A 21,709-nucleotide genomic window follows, 5' to 3' on the forward strand; every position below is an offset into this window, starting at 1 on the left:
GGGGGGGGGGTCGCAAATCTTAATCGACATTAAAATGACTAAACCCAAATCGGAACTGAGTAGAAATTAAGATAGACCTACATTTACAGTGTCTTTACTCTGTCCAGCTTGCTAACAGTCAGTGAAAAAACTAAAGCTAGATAGTCAGGAAGCATAAACAATTCCAAAAGCGATGGATAGAGGCCTGTTGTTTGCTAAATGAGTGTGACACCCCTGGTTTAGCAGGTCCCAGTTCAGTAGGGAGGCGTGCACTGTAGAGGTTTTCACGAGCAGATCCGGATCCAGAATTCGAAATAATGTCATAGGTCTGGGTTTGATCTGATTGTCACGAGTCTCGGGTATGCGTAATTGTAACTGACTTGTCGGGAAGGACACYTACAGAACTGAATGGGACCGATCGCTGCAGTAGAGAGAGAGATAGAAATTGTACTATTTATGCTGCTGCTCTTGCTTTTCACGAGAGTGGCGCATGTAGCTTGTTGTCATTGTCAAGCAATAGGCTATAGTCATAGAGCCTCTGTGTGTGGCAAAGGTTAGGAGGTATCTAATCAATTGAAGATGGAATTAAAATGATGGAATGAAAAGTTAAAGGAGAAGGACAGGCTTCAAAAGCCAACAGGTAGGCTGCTACTTAATATTCCGAATGGAATTGTTGGTATTTGTAACTGTAGGATTAAAAAACGCATGTACTGCAGCCTCAATTATAGTGTTCATTTCGTGAACAACAATTGTGACAAACACCTATTTTTCAGTGGCAATAGACAAGCATATAACAGAGTGAGAGGTTTTCAGTGATAAGGAAAATTAATCTAAGCAGCACAGATGTGCAGCACAGTTCTTTTGAACAGTGGGCAGGACACCTCACATCCGGCAAACGCAGCCTACATCAACCAGGCGCAAACAATGAGTGTGGGCAGACTGACTCCGCTCAGCCTCCGATTATACACATCGCTCAGGAGACTCTSGCTTCACCTTAGCTAACCAGTCACCAACAGCCTTTTAGTTAGCTACCCTTTGCCTGGTTAAGAAACATAAGCTGCTTTATGAAATTAAAAACGATTGCAGAATTTAGTTTAATATTAAAACAACAGTCTAGCTATGTTTTTCTCTCCTTTGAGAAGGCTATAGAACAAGAGTCTGCCGTTGAATTTGTAGTCTCGCTCAACCCTCCCACTTTTCACACTTTCATATACAGGTTACAGTTGCTTGCGAAAGTGTTCATCCCCCTTGGCCTTTTTCCTATTTTGTTGCCTTACAACCTGGAATTAAAATTGCTTTTTGGGGGGGTTGTTTCATTTGATTTACACAACATGCCAACCACTTTGAAGATGCAAAATATTTTTTATTGTGAAACAAACAAGAAATAAGACAAAATCATCGAAAACTTGAGCGTGCATAACTATTCACCCCCCCAAAGGCAATACTTTGTAGAGCCACCTTTTGCAGCAATTACAGCTGTAAGTCTCTTGGGGTATGTCTCTATAAGCTTGGCTCATCTAGCCACTGGGATTTTTGCACATTCTTCAAGGCAAAACTGCAGCTCCTTCAAGTTGAGGTCTGGGCTTTGACTAGGCCATTCCAAGACATTTAAATGTTTCCCCTTAAACCACTTAAGTGCTGCTTTAGCAGTATGCTTAGGGTCAATGTCCTGCTGGAAGGTGAACCTCCGTCCCAGTCTCAAATCTCTGGAAGACTGAAACAGGTTTCCCTCAAGAATTTCCCTGTATTTTGCGCCATCCATCATTCCTTCAATTCTGACCAGTTTCCCAGTCCCTGCCGATGAAAAACATCCCCACAGCATGATGCTGCCACCACCATGCTTCACTGTGGGATGGTATTCTCAGGGTGATGAGGGGTGTTGGATTTGCGTCAGACATAATGTTTTCCTTGATGGCCAAAAAGCWKAATTTTAGTCTCATCTGGCCAGAGTACTTTCTAATATATGTTTAGGGAGTCTCCCACATGCCTTTTGGTGAACACCAAACGTGTTTGCTTATTTTTTTCTTGAAGCAATGGCTTTTTTCTGGACACTGGAGTGTACGACTTAAAGCGGTCCTATGGACAGATACTCCAATCTCCGCTGTGGAGCTTTGCAGCTCCTTTAGGCTTATCTTTGGTCTCGTTGTTAACTCTCTGATTATTAATGCCCTCCTTGCCTGGTCCATGAGTTTCGGTTGGCGGTCCTCTCTTGGCAGGTTTGTTGTGGTGCCATATTCTTTCKATTTTTTAATAATGGATTTAATGGTGCTCCGTGGGATGTTCAAAGTTTCTGATATTTTTTTATAACTCAACCCTGATCTGTACTTCTCCACAACTTTGTCCCTGACCTGTTTGGAGAGCTTCTTGGTCTTCATGGTGCCACCTGCTTGGTGGTGCCTCTTGCTTAGTGGTGTTGCAGACTCTGGGGCCTTTCAGAACACGTGTATAAATACTGAGATCATGTGACACTTAGATTGCCCACAGGTCGACTTTATTTAACTAATTATGTAACTGCTGAAGGTAATTGGTTGCACCAGATCTTATTTAGGGGCTGTATAGCAAACGGGGTGAATACATATGCATGCACCACTTTTCAGTTTAAATTCTTTTTMAATTTTTTGAAACAAGTAATTTTTTTCATTTCACTTCACCAATTTGGACTATTTTGTTTATGTCCATTACATGAAATCCAAATAAAAATCCATTTAAATGACAGGTTGTAATACACCAAAATAGGTAAAACACCAAGAGGGATGAATACTTTTGCAAGGCACTGTATGTAGCCAACGTAGCTTAGTCTCATTTCTTCCTCTGAGAAAATTGATTGATTCTAGCCCTTTGGTTACAGCTCAAAAGATATGACCCGTAATACCGTTGGTAAGTTTTTATTTTTTATTGTGCTTTGGCAGGCTGCATTTTGCATTCATAAAACATGTCACTGGCCATTCTAAAACTACGCTACTTCCGGACCATTAATAATTTGTTTTGGCTGCATATTGTTCAGTCATGTCACCTCATTCGCTAGCTATAGCCAACAACCTGGATGCGTTCAGCATGAGGCAATGTTTTAAAACGTTCAGAAATATGCTATGTAGAACAAACATGAGCGCAAAATTAAGACTAGTCAATTAGCCTAGCTAGCAAATGTTAGCTAGCTAAGTGTCACGTTCTGACCCTAGTTCTTTTGTTATTTCTTTGTTTTAGTGTGGTCAGGGCGTGAGTTGGGTGGGTTGTCTATGTTAGTTTTTATATGACTTTCTATTTCTGTGTTTGGCCTGATATGGTTCTCAATCAGAGGCAGCTGTCAATCGTTGTCCCTGATTGAGAACCATATTTAGGTAGCCTGTTTTCTATTGTGTTTTGTGGGTGGTTATTTTCAGTCTTTGTGTGTCTGCACCAGACAGAACTGTTTCGGTTGTTTCTTTGTTGTTTTGTTATTAAGTGTTCTGTTTTGATGATTATTAAACATCATGAACACTTACCACGCTGCACCTTGGTCCTCACCTTCTTCCACCGACGACAGCCGTTACACTAAGGTCGATGTCCATTACTGAGCGGGAATTAATTAGCATAATCAAAAAATCTCCATATAAATACATCACATTTTAAGAATCTAGAAAAACTAACCGCTTTCTTGGGAACCATGCATTTTTTCGTTGCGGCCCGTTGTCCAGCCCTTTGTCCACTGATCTCCACGGATGGTTGTCGGCATGGTTGTATGCTCTGCAAAAACACATTCACGTTTTTAGTACACAATTATTGATTTTACTACACATCGATAGGCTATATACATTTTTTWAAAGAAAATACACTGAAACCAAAATACCTTTTAGTTTTGGTGATCCTCTCAGCTCCGGCTCATTTTCAAGTCCTAACCCTGGAACGGGTAGTCGCCCTGATGCCCGGGTTTGCATTACAAATGAGGGCATAAACTGGGTCAAGACGCCAGCAGAGTAAGTAGTATGTAGTATGTATGTAGTAAAATAAAGGTTAAAGAAAAATAAATAAATAAAAGACCTACAACTGGCAACTGGCATCAACTGAAAACATGAATCTGTAACGATGCAATRCTCCCCTTACCCTCCTTCTTTGCAAGAGTCTATTGTCCTGTTAATAGCCCATAATGGGTGGATAGATGGCTTATTTTGTATTCCAATGTATTGAATCAATGTATTAATTACAGTCATTTACCATTCTCATTTTCGGTTTAAAAATGACAATATTTTGGAGATGATTTCGTTTTCAAATAACCGAAAGTGAGCAGTTGTAATCTGAATAAATATGCGTGCTGCAAAACGGATTAAGTATAATTTTTGTATGTCTGATGTCTTTAGTGAGAGGTCTAATGCTTTAATATTTAATTTCTGCCCTCTGAATTCATATTCATTATATAAATAGGCCCATGTGCACCTTCATCAGAACCGCAACATGTCAGCTAAAACGATTTAATGCATAAAATCAACCAAAGTCAGCCTTTAAATTATTTATAATCCAAATGTTTAAAGTGCGTGTGGACGACGGAGAGAATGCATTTGACTGTTAGCGCTTTCAGGAGGAACGGAAAATTGCGTGACAATTCATAAACCACGTGCCATCAAATCTCGTCCCAACTATTTTTACATTTAGAGTATTGGAGGATTKTAAATTAATATCTAAGGGGCATTTTTCATTCGGGCAAATCTGGAAAATAGAGACAATAATACATGGCATCCAGGTCAGGATAACCAAACCATTTCTTTATTAAAGACTATCAGAAAGAATGTTGGTACTTATTTATTTTGATCCAAAGCCATGAATGAGTCACTCAGCTTTATGTAGGTGCCGAGACTATATGACTTCGCCATCAACTTGATTATTTAGCAGACATCACTTGCTAATATTCAGTCAACACATTTATTTTAGGAATATCATGGAATATAATCGAACATTTTAGTTTCTAAATTCAATCACTTTTTTCATCCTCATCATTCAGTTCATTGAAATTCAATTTTGAAATTGCGCACAATTATCAGTTTCTATTTGGTTTATATCGCCAATTTATTGTCAGGTAGAGACACATTAGGGATTGGGACCCAAAAGCGTAATCAGTGCTCTAAATCTCTCTTGTGGTGGTCTGGAGCAATGAAGCAGTGACGCAGGGTAACGTACTAAACCACATATTACTTCTAAGTCCCGCGGCATAATCTCAAAACGTTTAATTGAGGAACCACTGTAACTGTTTGTGAGAATGTTAATGTAGTTGACGTGTTCTGTAATGTTTTTCTGTTGGTCCAAAACCTTTGAACATGATTACTGCCAGTTCTAAAGGTTTTGAAAAGCAAACATATGTGCATGTGACAGATGGGAGCAATAATAAATACTGCATAATGCAATCTTCAGTAAGAAAATTAACCTGATATCAACATCGGTAAAATATGTATTTTAGCTCACTGGGTAACTAATCAAGTAAATATGAACTCGTGAGATTTTCATAATAGTGCATGCTAATGCTAACGATGGACTCTTCGGGAAACTTGTCAGGCTTTAGTATTAAGTATAGGCCTACCATTAGCTAATCAACGTATATATTTGTAGTTCCCATTGTTTGCAATCTTACATTGTTATCAATCTCATTGGGAAAAAGGTGAACATGCTTGCAGCTTAGCAGTCAATCGCTATAGGCATGAGCATGAAAACCTCACATTGGAAACCCGGCCGGTAAGATCCTTATATTGATTGYAATTTTCTTCAGGATGGCTTACGCACGGCGCTGAGAATAATGTCAAGCTGAATAAAAGTATATTCAATTGAAAGATTATGCAATTTAACCTCAGGGCTACACATAGAGGTACTCCAGTCAACCTTAAGCGGTTTCTCAGATAGAGAAAGGGTGGTTTTTAGGGTGGTTGCCCCAAAATGTATTARTCTGTATTGAATTGGAGGTTGTTTGAGTTATTGAAAGCTATGCATTTTTAACATTACAAACTTTGCATTTACTTGGTAAATGAAACAATGCTGCATTTGCTGTAAAATTCCTAWTTTGAAGGCTATTCCAAAGCATTGCTACAATGCAGACAATGGGAATGATATTACATGGCATTAGTCAACCACCCGAGCAAAATTAATGATGCCTCTCATATCCATAACATTAAGAGGCTAACGCTAATAAAGCTCTTGGATATTAGCACCATGAGAGACACTGGCTACCGTAGCGAGACAATACGCGCCAATAAGATATTGGCTACTCATTATGCGAGTTCATTTTATATACCATATACATTTTGCAACAACCATTTTATATAGGGTTTTTATATCTACATTATTGTGCTCATTGCCAAGCTGGCAAGGGCTCAGTGTGGCCAGTAAAATGGATCATAAAGTTCTCACTGGTCGAGAGCCTGGAATCTCTGTAGAAAGAGTGACACCAATGGCCTTGACCAGCCATCCAATACAAAACCCTAACCCCGTAAAAACACTCCTCTCAAAACGTCAATGACAAATTGTAGTCAGTATTGTTAGTAATGGCCTTACTCAATAAAGTGTATTTTCCTCTATAATGTAAATGTAGATACAGTATATTGCAGTTACTGTAGCCTTTCTGTAGGTAGGCTGTAGCCTTATCAATGTCTCTTTCTGACAGGATGGTTATACCTTCTGCAGGAGGAGTGAGTGTAACTGTTTAGATAAGACTGTAGGTAGCTAGGTAGGGTAGGAGGCATACCTGTGTGTGTGTGTCTGTGTGTGTGTGTCTGTGTGTCTGTATCTATGTGCATTCAAGCAAAATATTAAAATGGCAGTAATAAAACTGGAAAAGTATTTACAAGCAAAACCACTGTCACTGTCCTGATTTTAGTAGTCAATTAGCATTTTGGAAGAAAGGCCTCAAAGTTCCAGCTATGCTGGGATTGAGGGTTATTTGCTTGTAGAACAATTATTTTTATTTTGGGTCTGATTCGAACCCATTCTTGTAGCGGCACATAGTACGCGATAAGGAGTCAGCGGCTTAGACTGCTGGACCATCCCAGGCCATGGCCTTGACATTTCTTTGAATTCCTATGCATTTACCTTGTCCCCAGGATGGACGCACCTTCTGCAGGAGGAGAGAGTGTCATTGTGCGGACCCCGAGGCAGACCTGTTCTGCTGTCCTGAGTGTGACTCCAGAAAGTCCAGCCAATGTCTGCACCAGAGTGGACACATACTGTACCGCAGCAGAGACTCCTGGATCTACAGCTGCCAGCAGTGCCACTGCCTGGTATGTACACACACACACATGCGTTTGCATGCATATACACATGCTTGAATGCACATACAGACACATAGACATGCACATACACACACTTGCATGCTTCTTGTGTACTTTATTGTACAAAAACACACACACTCTTGGTCACACAAGCACATTTTAAACTTGTGCAACATGGATGAAGAGGATGTGTGTGTCTCCTCTGATCTTGATTGCGTGTCTTCATTGAGCAGCACCTAGCTAATTATTATGGCTACCAGGAAACAAAGRAGATCCTTGCATGCTAATGAGACAGGCTGTGAAGAAGCAGATGATACCATCTTGATATGAAATACAATTATTTTTTTTGTGGCCTTGACAGTGTGTCTGTGTGCGCACCTGCGTTTGTAAATGTGTGTGARGTCTTTGTGTGTGCATGTGCGAGGTGCATGACCTTACTCTGGTGGAGCTGGTAATTAGCGGGCTCTGACAGCTGTGCAATTAGCTAAACGGTGCTGCCGTGGAAACACAAATCCCAGGATCAGCATGGCACCAACAATCACTCTAATTGGCCCAGGCAGCATTCAGGTGTCATCAGAAAGAAAGAAAGACATTCTAAAGCCTTAGACACAGGTGCCACTACTGTAGCCTATGGAAAACCTTCAAGGGATTCACACCAGGAGAATTTACAGTGTGAGCCTGTGATAGTAAACTGATATTATAAACTGGGTGGTTCGAGCCATGAATGCTGATTGGCTGACAGGGGTATATACACCWCAAATCTCTGAGGTGCCAAATTGTTATTATAAACTGGTTACCACGGCTTTGACAAATGTTTATTTTTAATGCTCTAATTACGTTAGTAACCAGTTTATAATAGCAATAAGGCATCTCTGAGATTTGTGGTATATGGTGTTGTGTCGTGCCTAAAAACAGCCCTTAGCCATGGTATATTGGACATATACCACTCCCCCTTGGGCCTTATTGCTTAAGTATACACTACCYTTCAAAAGTTTGGGGTCACATAGAAATGTCCTTGTTTTTGAAAGAAAATCTATTTTTTTGTGTCCATTAAAATAACATCAAATTGATCAGAAATACAGTGTAGATATTGTTAATGTTGTAAATGACTATTGCAGCTGGAAACGGCAGATTMTTTCATGGAATATCTACATAGGCGTACAGAGGCCCATTACCAGCAGCTATCACTCCTGTGTTTCAATGGCACGTTGTGTTAGCTAATCCAAGTTTATCATTTTAAAAGGCTAATTTGTAACGGTCGTCGGAAGGATGAGACCAAGGTGCAGCGTGGTACGTGTTCATGCTTCTTTATTAACCTGTTTGGGCTGCAGGGGCAGTATTGAGTAGCTCTGATAAAAGGTGCCCATTTCAAACGGCCTCATACTCAATTCTTGCTCGTACAATATGCATATTATTATTACTATTGGATAGAAAACACTCTCTAGTTTCTAAAACCGTTTGAATTATATCTGTGAGTAAAACAGAACTKATTTGGCAGCAAACTTCCTGACCAGGAAGTGGAAAGTCTGAAAACGATGCTCTGTTCTAGGGCCTGCCTATAAATGGGCATGATACGTATTAGTATACATGCACGTCATACACCTTCCACTAGATGTCAAGAGGCAGTGAGAGAAGAAATGGAGRGATTATCTTGGTCTGAGGTGGAATAAATCCTCTTGGAATGACGTGTCACCCATTTCCTGTTTTCTGGAAAGCGCGAGGATGAACCTGGAATTGCCTTCTGGAAAGCTGTCGTTATAGGCGACTACTATCTCCGGCTTTGATTTTATTTGATACATGTGACTGTACGCCTATGTAGATATTCCATAAAGAAATCAGCCGTTTCCTGCTACAATAGTCACTTACAACATTAATGATGTCTACAATGTATTTCTGATCAATTTTATGTTATTTTAATGGACAATTGTTTTTGATTTTCTTTAAAAAACAAGGACATTTCTAGGTGACACACTACCGTTCAAAAGTTTGTCGGTGATCAAAGCCATAGTACTGATCCCACTATGTCAGCCATCAGGTGATTCACATTAGAGAGCTGCTTAGACACTTGTCTCTCTACTCCTAGCTTTATCTTTCAATATGGTCTTACAATACCCCATATTAGTCATCTCAGTGTCCAGCGCTTATAAGGACTGTTCCAAACTCTTATTTTCATCGATTGTTTTGCTTCTATTSTCCCCCAATTCCTCTCGCCTTATCTCTTTATCTCTCTATCTTTCTGTAGGAGGGAAAGGTGGACTGCTGGCCCCTGGCGTGTCCAGTGTTGGCGTGCAAATACTCTGCCTTGGTGGAGGGCGAATGTTGCCCGCACTGCGTCACTGACCCCTGCCTGGCAGACAATATTGCCAACGACATCAGGCAGACCTGCCAGGACCCCGCGGGCATCACCCGCCTCAGCAGTGCCACGTGGCCCATGCCAGGGTCACCCTGCACCACCTGCAAGTGCAAGGTAACAGCAACAACTCATATCTTACCTGACACAGCCACACACACACAGACAAAAACGCATACACACACAGGAGTACGTAAAAACACACATACAGTACGTATGTACATACACATATACTGACACACACACGCACACAGTGAATGGCAAGCTTTCCCTACACCTCCTGCAAGTGCAAAGTACAGTATATTCGGAAAGTTTTCAGACCCATTGACTTTGTCCACCTTTTGTTACGTTACAGCATTTTTCTAAAATTGATTAAATAGTTTTTTTCATCATCAATCTGCATACAATACCCCATAGTGACAAAGCAAAAACAGGTGACAAAGCAAAAACACATTTATTTAAAATAAAAAACTGAAATATTACATTTACATAAGTATTCATACCCTTTACTAAGTACTTTGTTGAAGCACCTTTGGCAGCGATTTCAGCCTTCAGTCTTCTTGGGTATGACGCTACAAGCTTATCACACCTGTATTTGTAAATGACTTAAATGTAAATGTAAATGTATTTGTTTGCAGAGCCTCTCAAGCTCTGTCAGGTTGGATGGGGAACATTGCTGCACAGCTATTTTCAGGTCTCTCCAGAGATGTTAGGTAAGGTTCAAGTCAGGGCTCTGGCTGGGCCACTCAAGGACATTCAGAGACTTGTCCCGAAGCCACTCCTGCATGGTCTTGCCTGTGTGCTTAGGGTCGTTGGCCTGTTGGAAGGTGAACCTTCGCCCCAGTCTGAGGTCCTGAGCGCTCTGGAGCAGGTTTTCTTTGTACTTTGCTCCGTTCATCTTTCCCTCGATCCTGACTAGCATCCCAGTCCCTGCCGCTGAAAAAGATGTCCACAGCATGATGCTGCCACCACCGTGCTTCACCGTAGGGATGGCGCCAGGTTTCCTCCAGATGTGATGCTTGGCATTCATGGTCTGAGAGTCCTTCAGGTGCCTTTTGGCAAACTCCAAGCGGGCTGTCATCTGCCTTTTACTGAGGAGTGGCTTCCGTCTGGCCACTCCACCATAAAGGCCTGATTGGTGGAGTGCTGCAAAGATGGTTGTCCTTCTGGAAGGAACTCTGGAGCTCTGTCAGAGTGACCATCGAGTTCTTGGTCACTTCCCGAACAAAGGCCCTTCTCCCCCAATTGCTCAGTTTGGCCAGGCGGCCAGCTCTAGGCAGAGTCTTGGTGTTTCCAAACTTCTTTGATTTAAGAAAGATGGAGGCCACTGTGTTCTTYGMGAACTTCAATGCTGCAGACAGGTTTTGGTACCCTTCCCCAGATCTGTGCCTCAACACAATCCTGTCTCAAAGCTCAATTCCTTTGACCTCATGGCTTGGTTTTTGCTCTGACATGCACTGTCAACTGTGGGATCTTATATCAAGAGGTGTGTGCCTTTCCAATTCATGTCCAATCAATTCAATGTACCACAGGTGGATTCCAATCAAGTTGTAGAACCATATCAAGGATGATCAATGGAAACAGGATGCACATGAGTTCAATTTCGAGTCTCATAGCAAAGGTTCTGAATACTTATGTAAATAATGTTTTTCTTATTTTCACTTTGTCATTAAGGGGTATTGTATGTAAATTGATGAGGGAAAAAAACGATTTAATCAATTTAAGGCTGTATCAATAAGGCTGTAACGTAACAAAATTTGGGAAAAGTCAAGTGGTCTGAATATTTTCCGAATGCATTGTATTATACAGGTTCTGCTGATATTGTGTCATACCTAGTGTCATACAGACACACCCTTTAGACACACAAACAATGCCAGAACCACCCTGTATGTGCCACCCTTGCCTGCATATTTACATGAATACAAACACACACAGCTGTGTCACCTGAAAGAACAAAGCAGGCAACCCTAACCTAGGCCGGGATTCAATGCAAGGTGCATTATAGGGCAGCACACTATACAGACAATAATGGCTCAGTGGTCTAAGGCACTGRATCTCAATGCAAGAGGCGTCACTACAGTCCCTGGTTCAAAATCCAGGCTGTTTCACATTCGGCCATGATTGGGAGTCCCATAGGGTGGCGCACAATTGGCCCAGCGTCATCCGGGGTAGGCCGTCATTGTAAATAAGAATTTGTTGTTYATAACTGGCTTGCCTAGTTAAATAAAGGTTACACAAGGKATTTTCCCCGATGTTCGCAGAGATCGCATTCATGGTAATGCTGCACGTCGTAAATMACCTTTTTAACGTTTATTGAATCCCGGCCCTAACCTCACATCACTCACACATGGTAACATAAGCAAACATGCACAAACAGAATGGAACTAACTACCCGTCTCTTTTTTTTCTCTTCGTGTTCCCCTTGTTTATCGTTGCCGCGGTCAGAATGGAAGTGTGTGTTGCTCAGTGGAGCTGGACTGCCTTCAGAACAACTAAGCACTCCTCTTTCGGATGCCTACTCCTCTCCTCCACTCCAATCGCTCCATTCCGCCGATCCTAGACTGGTCATACTGTTTGAAGATCCTACCTTTGGACCTTTTACCACACATGCACACAAACACGCACATACGTACGCACACACACACACACTCTGCCTGTGTTAGGGAAGTGGCTAGAGCTGTGCGTTCACACTGGATCTTAAAGTCACAATGTTTTAATGACAGACGGAGAGATGGAGTTTGTGTCTGTTAAACTACAGGACGAGACCAACCTACATATAACCGTTTCCCCCCTACTGGCACCCTTATACGTGTATTACAGGGTGTGTGTCCTGTATGTTTGTGTGTGTGTGAGTGTGTGTATACCAGAGATTCCCAAACTTTTTTGGCCCACGACCCCACCATGTAAAAAATGTATAATCAAGGGACAGTGTTTTTTTTTATTGGGGCTATGACAGTCTATTAGAAATGAGTCTAACTGTACTCTTGACAGTATTTCAATGTGAAGGAAGTATGGTTTGAAGTGACTGAAATGCATCAGAAATGTGTTGGGAAGTTCAAAAGATCATCAGGCAATAATCTTGTTTGATCTTCTGTGTAGAAAAGAGCATCATTGTTGATGATGCTCTTTTCCCCCCAGTCTGAATTAGTGCCTGGTCTTGTCTAATGAGTCCTGTGTAACATGGGGGTTTTGTAGAAGGAGACAGAAGACACTTTCGAGTTCCTGAGAATGGTTTGATGGGGTCATAATATTTTGTAGCTTAAATGGATCAAAAGATAGAGKCACATTTGTAGGAAGAAAACAGAAACTGCTGTGTTTTTTGCATCGAGGGGCTACCAAAGCAATATTTTCCCGCAGAGTTTATCTCAAATCAAATCCAATTTTATTGGTCGCGTACACATATTTTGCAGATGTTATCACAGGTGCAGTGAAATGCTTATGTTTCTAGCTCCAATACCTAACAATACAAAATAATACACACAAATCCCCCAAAAATTGAAAGAAAGAAAATAAGAAATATCAAGGTCAGAGTCTGGAATATAAATGTATATAGTGGTGTATTTAGACATTATAGACCGTATATGAATAGAACAGGTAGTAGTTATATAGGATGAGCCTTGACTAAAATCGAGTATATACTTTTTTTACTTTTAAATTTAACCTTTCTTTAACTAGGCAAGTCAGTTAAGAACAAATTCTTATTTACAATGACGGCAAAAGGCAAAAGGCCTCCTGCAAGGACAAAACACACATCAAGACAAGAGAGACAACACAACACTACAAAAAGAGAGACCTAAGACAACAACATAGCATGGTAGCAACACAACATGACAACAACACAACATGGCAGCAGCACAACATGGTAGCAGCACAAAACATGGTACAAACATTATTGGGCAGACAACAGCACAAAGGGCAAGAAGGTAGAGACAACAATACATCACGAAAAGCAGCCACAACTGTCAGTAAGTGTCCATGATTGAGTCTTTGAATGAACAGATAAAACTGTCCAGTTTGAGTGTTTGTTGCAGCTCATTCCAGTCGCTAGCTGCAGCGAACTGAAAAGAGGAGCGACCCAGGGATGTGTGTGCTTTGGGGACCTTTAACAGAATGTGACTGGCAGAATGGGTGTTGTATGTGGAGGATGAGGGCTACAGTATATATCTCAGATAGGGGGGAGAGAGGCCTAAGAAGGTTTTATAAATAAGCATCAACCAGTGGGTCTTGTGAAGGGTATACAGAGATTACCAGTTTACAGAGGAGTATAGAGTGCAGTGATGTGTCCTATAAGGAGCATTGGTGGCAAATCTGATGGCTGAATGGTAAAGAACATCTAGCCGCTGGAGAGCACCCTTACCTGCTGATCTTTAAATTAAGTCTCTGTAATCTAGCGTGGGTAGGATGGTCATCTGAAACGGTTAGTTTGGCAGCTGGGGTGAAAGAGGAGTGATTATGATAGAAGACACCAAGTCTTGATTTAACTTTAGCCTGCAACTTTGATATGTGCTGAGAGAAGGACAGTGTACCATCTAGCCATACTCCCAAGTATTTGTATGAGGTGACTAACTCAAGCTCTAAACCCTCAGAGGTAGTAATCACACCTGTGGGGAGAGGGGCATTCTTCTTACCACACCACATGACCTTTGTTTTGCAAGTGTTCAGAACAAGGTTAAGGGCAGAGAAAGCTTGGTGGACACTAAGAAAGCTTTGTTGTAGAGCGTTTAACACAAAATCCGGGAAGGAGGCAGCTGAGTACAAGACTGTATCATCTGCATATAAATGGATGAGAGAGCTTCCTACTGCCTGAGCTATATTGTCGATGTAAATTGAGAAGAGTGTGGGGCCTAGGATCGAGCCTTAGGGTACTCCCTTGGTGACAGGCAGTGGCTGAGACAGCAGATGTTCTGACTTTATACACTGCACTCTTTGAGAGAGGTAGTTAGCAAACCAGGCCAAAGACCCCTCAGAGACACCAATACTCCATAGCCGGCCCGCAAGAATGGAATGGTCTACCGTTTCAAAACCTTTGGCCAAGTCAATAAAAATAGCAGCACAACATTGCTTAGAATCAAAGGCAATGATGACATCATTGAGGACCTTTAAGGTTGCAGTGACACACCCATAACCTGAGTGGAAACCAGATTGCAAAAGAGAGAATACTATAGACATCAAGAAAGCCTGTCAGTTGATTATTTAAGTTTTTCCAGCACTTTTGATAAACAGGACAAAATAGAAATAGGCCTATAACAGACAGGATCAGGTTGATCTCCCCCTTTAAATAAAGGACGGACCGTGGCTGCCTCCCCAGAGAGGAGAGACAGGTTAAAAAGGACAACCGAGCACTGAAGGTGATCCTTGGTAAAGATTGCCACTTCCCCACCTTTGGAAGATCTGTCTTGCCGAAAAAGGTTTTAACCAGAAATGTTAACATCAGTATTCAAAACAGTCTTCCTTAACCACATCTCAGTAATGAACAACACATCTGGATTGAACTGTGAACCCACACTTTCAATTGATCCATTTTAGGTCATGAGCTTCTAGTGCAGAAAAGCCAGGCTTTTACGATATCAGAAATCAGTGACGCAGATATCAGAGCACAAGTCAGAATTGGGGCTAGCAACAGTAGATGGACCAGGGTGTACATGCACATTTCCAGATATCATCAACAGTAATACAATCAAGACATGGCAGAGGACAGGGAGAGCTCTGCAGTGTTGATTTATGACATTTGAATGTGCATTAGATGGCAACAAGATCATATTGTACAGCAATTGCATCAGGTAAAATGAATACAAAGCCGGCGAGAGGTGGTTAGAATAGAATGGGAGCCCAAAKGTCTGTGTAGCCAATAGAGTCAGGGTCCCAAGTGTGGGAACAAACACAGTCTGTTCGACGGTTGGGTAAACAGGACAGTTCATAGTCAACAAAGCATGCAGAAATCATGAGGCAAATAGCAAAATAGTGACTTGTGGCTAACCATTGTAAGTTCAGAGTCACTCACCCCAACAGTGCGTGTGTACTGGAGGCGAGCGAAAGCACGGGAGAGGGGGGAGTGTGGTGGGTGTACCTGTACCAGACAGAGACAAGCCAGGGCAGACGGTGAACAGATTGTCAGCTGGAATCCAAGCAGCAGTGCAGCAGGCAATGGGAGTAGGTGTCACACCCACTTGGGAGAAGCTTTTATTTCTGGAGTCCGATTTCTTGTAGAAAATAGCAGTGGATAGTCTCTGAAAAGCAGGAGGGTGCTTCGAAGGCCTCTGGATTTGGGTGGGGTAGGCTGTGAGAGACTCCTGCCATTTGTTGGGCTCAAAGGCTTCGACATCTCTCACTTCACACCTCAGTGATAATTGAAGTTGTATATGGTCTGTCCTAGCAAGCRTGGCAGCCTTAATTTAGRATTCAGTCCCCATAAAGTAAAATATATCATTGTAATGTACTTTATTTTTAATTTCTCTTCTTCTTGGCTTTCAAAATAGCATCAGACCAAACATTACTCACTCAGATCCAGGTTGGATGGTGACCTCAAGTCTCTGCTGTTTGTTTGCCAGAGCACCCTCTGTATAGTTTGAAAAAATGAATCATTGGTAGTAGTAATCCTTCCAGGTAATTTTGTCCAAAATTAGGTTGTAGGTTTGGCGTTTTGATCTGAAGTGAAGGTTATGCTGTGGAGGGTATATGAAGTGGGTAAKATGGTATGTAAACATTATTAAAAGGACCAGTGTTCGATGACTATATACATAGGGCAGCAATACGTATCTAAGGTGCAGGTAGAGTACCAGGTGTTAGCCAGCTAGTAACAATGACTAAGGTGCAGGGTACTGGGTGGAGYTGACTATTTAACAGTCTGATTGCCTGGAGATAGAAGCTATTTTTCAGTCTCTGGGCCCCAGCTTTGATGTACCTTTACTGTCTACGCCTTCTGGATGGCAGCGGGGTGAACAGGCCGTGGCTCGGGTGGCTGAGGTCCTTGATGATCTTCTTGGCCTTCCTGTGATACCGGGTGCTGTAGATGTCCTGGATGGCAGGTAGTGTGCCCCCGGTGATGCGTTGGGCTGATCGCACCACCCTCTGAAGGGCCCTGCGATTACGGACGGTGCAATTGCCATACCAGGTGGTAATACAGCCTGACAGGATGTTCTCAATGGTGCGTCTGTAGAAGTTTATGAGGGTCTTAGGGACCAAGCCTAATTTCTTCCGCCTCCTGAGGTTGACGAGGTGCTGTTGCGCCTTCACCACAGTGTCTGTGAATGGACCATTTCAGGTTGTCAGTGATGTGCCTCTCCACTGCGGCACCATTGATGTGGATATGGGCGTGCTCTCTCTGTTGTCTCCAGAAGTCCATGATCAGCTCCTTCATTTTGCTTTGTTGACATTGAGGGAGAGGTTATTTTTCTGGCACCAGTACGCCAGGGCCCTCACCTTCTCCCTGTAGGCCGTCTCATCAGTGTTGGTGAAGCAAGTGGGACAACAGATGGGGATAGAGAGATTGAATATGTCCGTAACACTTTAGCCAGCTGGTCTGCGTCTGGGCCGGCAGCCTTGCGAGGGTTAACATGCTTAAATGTCTTACTCACGTCGGCCACAGAGAACGAGAGCTCACAGTCCTTGTGTTTTCCTCGAAGTGGGCAAAGAAGGTGTTTAGCTTGTCCGGGAGTGAGGTGTTGGTGTCTGCGACGTGGCTGGCTTTCCCTTTATAACCCGTGATTGTCTGGAGTCCCTCCCACATACATCTCATGTCTAAGCTGTTGAATTGCAACTCCACTTTCTCCATGTAACGTCGTTTTGCATCTTTGATAACCTTACGGAGGGCATAGCTGGTCTGTTTGTACACGTCCATGTTCCCAGTCACCTTGCCGTGGTTAAATGTGGTTGTTCGCACTTTCAGTTTTGCATGAATGCTTCCATCTATCCACGTTTTTTTGGTTTGGATAAGTTCTAATCGTCATAGTGGGAACAACATGCACTTCATGGTGAACTCACCAAGTCAGTGTATACAGTTTTACTATTCTCAGAGGCAACCCGGAACATTTCCCAGTCCGCGTGATTAAAACAATATTGAAGCATAGATTCCAATTGGTCAGACCAATGTTGAACCTTTGTTACCACGGGTGGTTCCCATTTAAGTTTCTGTCTATAGGAGGGGAAGAGCAAAATTGAGGTGTGATCTGATTTGCCGAAGGGAGAGAGGGGGAATAGCAATGTTCAAGAGTACTCGATTAAGCGAGTAGCACAGAAGATGTGTTGATAGAACTTCGGTAGTGTTTTCTTCAAATTTCCTTTATTAAAGGCCACAGCTACAATAAATGTTGCCTCGGGAAATGCGGTTTCCAGTTTGGAAAAAGTCCAGTGGAGTTCCTTGAGAGCTGTCGCGGGGTCTGCTTGGGGGAATATACACGGCCGGGAGGTAATAAAGTCGGTATTTGAAGGTGAGGTATTCAGATTGGGAGAATAAAAGGACTTGAGTTCCTAGCAAGAGAGAGAGTGGGGCTTATTAAGGCTGAGAAGTATGGCCCTCTTTCTGCTAGTCAGAAGCTCTCTCTCTCTTTTCTCATCCCCCCCTCCCTCTCTCCCTTTTTCTATTTATTCACTAGGGATGGGAAATGCCAGGGACCTCACGGTACGATATCATGATACTTAAGTGCGGATTCGATATGTATTGTGATTCCATATGCATAGTGATTTTATACTATATGTATCACAATTCTGTATGTATTGCGATTCGATACTGTGATTTTAATACGATTCAATGTGACGTTGTCTGCTCCAGAGGGACAAGAAAGAGCCATGACAAAACAAGTTTTGATCAGTCATGGAAACTAAAGTGCTAAAAACATGTTGGATCACCATTTTAAAAGAACATTGAGACCAAGCTATAAATCGTAAAAATAATACTGCAATACTCTACCGCATGGATCTCCAACCCTGCTTCTGGAGAGCTGCCGTCCTGTAGGTTTTCACCTCAAACCTAATGTAGCGCACCTGATTCTAATAATTTGCTGGTTGATAAGCTGTATAAGGTTAGTCACAACTGGGGTTGAAGCGAAAGCCTACAGGAGGGTAACTCTGCAGGAACAGGATTGGACAGCCCTGCTCTACTATATCGATWTTTTTCCCCCCATCCTTACTATTCACCCGGTTTAACAGTGTCCCTCTCTTTCCTCTCATTCCCCCACCTTTCCCTTTCTTACCTAGCCTCCAACACTGTCACTCTGTACTCTCTTTCTTCACAACCTCTTTATTTTTCATCTCTGCCCATTGAAGATTCCTTTCGCTCCCATCTTCCTCTCTCCTCTTCTTCTCCCTGACTTCGTCATTGCTAATGTGTGTCCCTCCGTATTTCCAGTGCTCACTGTCAAAGCAATCAGAGCAACATGTAATAGGTTGGGCGGGGGCTAGGAGGCACACGATAGGTTGTCCAGGAGCTAGAGGGTATGTTATTGGTTAGGCAGGACCTATGACACTGCTGTGAGGTAGTCAACTATCCTGTAGCAAAACATTTTGCAACAGAAAACATTTTGAAATTAAAATGTGAGTTTCTTATTGAACAAATTCAGGTAGAACCTCCCCGTTTCGGTCTATTTTCTTCTGTTTGGTTTTTACTGAATACGACCCAGGTGGATGAGATGAGCCACCCTCCTTTAGAATAGAAAGCTTTTTGAGCTCTTTGAAAAGCGGCATACAAATTCCTATCCAATATCATTATTGTCGTCATCGTGTGTTAGTGTGAAATACTGATCCTGATTGAGCACACGATGTGTTTGTCCCACCTGATCTGAGGTCAGCCCTGCTGTATAGTGGTACAATGGATGTGTTGTCTTCTCCTAGAGAGCCAATCTACAGCATTTCATATGGGCACTGATGTCCCTGATGTCTTTTAGGTTCTACAAGGAGTATACATGAAGCTTTGTTTGTCATGGATGTGGACTTTCCTTGTCTTTGCGCTATAACGAGATGCACATTTATGGTTGACATTTTAGCAGTGTAAAAAACACACAGCGCTATTGTCAATTGTCAAAAAAAACACCCGCCTCGCAGATACTATGTGCGGCATTGCAACTGCATGATGAATAAACAATCACCACAAACATTGCAGAAGAAAGGTTTTTCAAATGTATTCATTAAAAATGTCAAAGTCACACTAACTTGATCGTTGTTTGGCGTTTACAAAATGGTACCCTTTGTACCAACCACAATATCTATGTTTTTTCATATTGTTGTTGGTCTTAATTTGCACTGGGTGTCTTGTTTCTGATAGAAAGCTTTGTGAACCACCTCACAATCCCAATCACACCAGGCCTGGCCTCTTGTACAAATTGAAATATAAACTGTGAAAGGAATACACTATGAAATGTGGAAAGTGAATATTTGTATAAAAAAATGTATATATATATATATAATAATGATAAAACAATTGCCATTGAAAACCCTGGGGCAATACTTAAGAAGATAAGCAACCATTTAAAATTAAACAGTTTCTCCGGCACAAAAATTGAAGTCGTCAATTTACTTGCACGTGACAGATCGCTAAATTGTAGCTGGTCCCATCATAAAACGGCACACATTAGCCCTATGCTAACCTCACCAGATGGCAGTGATTATACCCTGGAACAAGTTCTGCATCAGCCAATTAAAATCGTTGACGTAATTGCAAATGTTCCAAACAGTTCAACAGCATAATTAAAGCAACAATCACATGTATTTGAGTGACTGGTCAAACTGCTCTCTGTGTAAAGTGCCTAGTCCTTGAAATGTAGATTTACATATATTGTGTTAGTTTTGAAAAGGGATGTAGTCATCTGCTTGAAAAGGAAGATTAAGAACTACTTTAATAAAGAGCTACCTCTTTTAGCCTTGCATGCAAACACATTGGCCATGTCCGAAAACCCATACTTGCGTCCTAAATAGTAGGCCGTCTGAATATTCGAAAAATTAAGTTTAATAGTAATTAAGTTTAATAATTCATCATTTGAATTTATTTTAAATGCACAGATGTCATACTCACTACGGCTTTGACAAGAGCTGATCAATTAGATTTGGGGATGCGCTACCGAAATCAACAAATAATGGGAAACAACACAAATATGCATGACGTATTCTCAGTATGCAGAAATAAGACATTTAATATGAGACTTTTCAAAATTTGAGTATGGTTTAAATGCCAGGATGTTATACTCATTTCGGCTCTTCTTCTACTGTAGTAGAATTCGACAATACATTGGAAAAGGTGGGTGATCGGCTGTAGTTCTCTTCAAGTACCAAAACTAGGCTATTTAATTTAGACAATGCCCAAAGCCTCTGAGGTAGTGTTCAAATGTAGGCTAAGTAGTTTTTGCTCTACTTAAAATGATAATGAGTATGGCATCGTAGGCTACATCTTCGGAAACAGTGGCTTTCTGTTTTCTCACTGTAAAGTTTTATTGTCTTCTTGGCCTTCGTCAGAGCTTTTAAACAAAATACAAAACCATCTTTTGATTTCTGAATGTGTCAGCACCGGGGGCTCGGGATGTAGCAGCGTTATTGATGTCATGTTAATCAGGCCTTTTGTTTTAGATTTGAAGGCTACACTACCTATTTAATGAATGGATCAAGCCTTAGCAGTCATTCTGATCTCGTTCCCAATTATCAGCGCTTTAATTTATTATGTTGCTGTCCAGCGGTTCTAAATTTGCGAAGCACCCGACTGTCCACATTTTCTGTGCAATAGCTTTTTGATTTTAACATTTGAAAAGTTTTGGTGTGTATAATAGGCTATTTGATTTAATTTATATATGTTACAGCACTTTGGTTTCACTAATAAATATGTTGAAATGGAACCAAATGATCTGTTTCTGTCTTCAGTCATTTTTAAATAGGATAGATGGGCTATATGGTCTACTACGCTATAAATCAAATGTGATAGTCTGTTTATAACCAGCCTGAGTAGGCCTATAATTCCATTCCTAATCTATTCAGATTTTAGAGAAATTATTCAAATTGGAAATCAACTATTATCAGGCTGGTTAATGCAATGCATGTCTGTTGAATTTGGAAGAATCCACCCACACTCGACCCCGCCCCACCTACTCAGCCAATCAGGACCCATTTCTAAGTTGTGGCATACTGCATACTTTTTACTAAAGGGTACGTGGTAAATAGTATGTGACGATGAGTAAATAGT

The 21,709-nt window shown here is 41.7% G+C and overlaps 1 protein-coding gene across 1 annotated transcript in view; it reads left to right on the top strand.

Moving 5' to 3' along the window:
* Window positions 1–21,410, top strand: part of LOC111974393 (protein kinase C-binding protein NELL1) — a 372,315-nt gene extending 350,905 nt beyond the window's left edge. Inside the window, exons 15-17 of the mRNA XM_070447366.1 lie at window positions 7,035–7,211; window positions 9,445–9,669; window positions 11,998–21,410. Of these exons, the coding sequence (XP_070303467.1) occupies window positions 7,035–7,211; window positions 9,445–9,669; window positions 11,998–12,048 (453 nt within the window). The 3' untranslated portion in view covers window positions 12,049–21,410. The remainder of the gene's footprint in view (window positions 1–7,034; window positions 7,212–9,444; window positions 9,670–11,997) is intronic.
* Window positions 21,411–21,709: the final 299 nt, after the last annotated feature.

This window comes from Salvelinus sp. IW2-2015, linkage group LG15 (genome assembly GCF_002910315.2).
Source record: "Salvelinus sp. IW2-2015 linkage group LG15, ASM291031v2, whole genome shotgun sequence".
In the NCBI taxonomy this organism is placed as follows: domain Eukaryota; kingdom Metazoa; phylum Chordata; class Actinopteri; order Salmoniformes; family Salmonidae; genus Salvelinus; species Salvelinus sp. IW2-2015.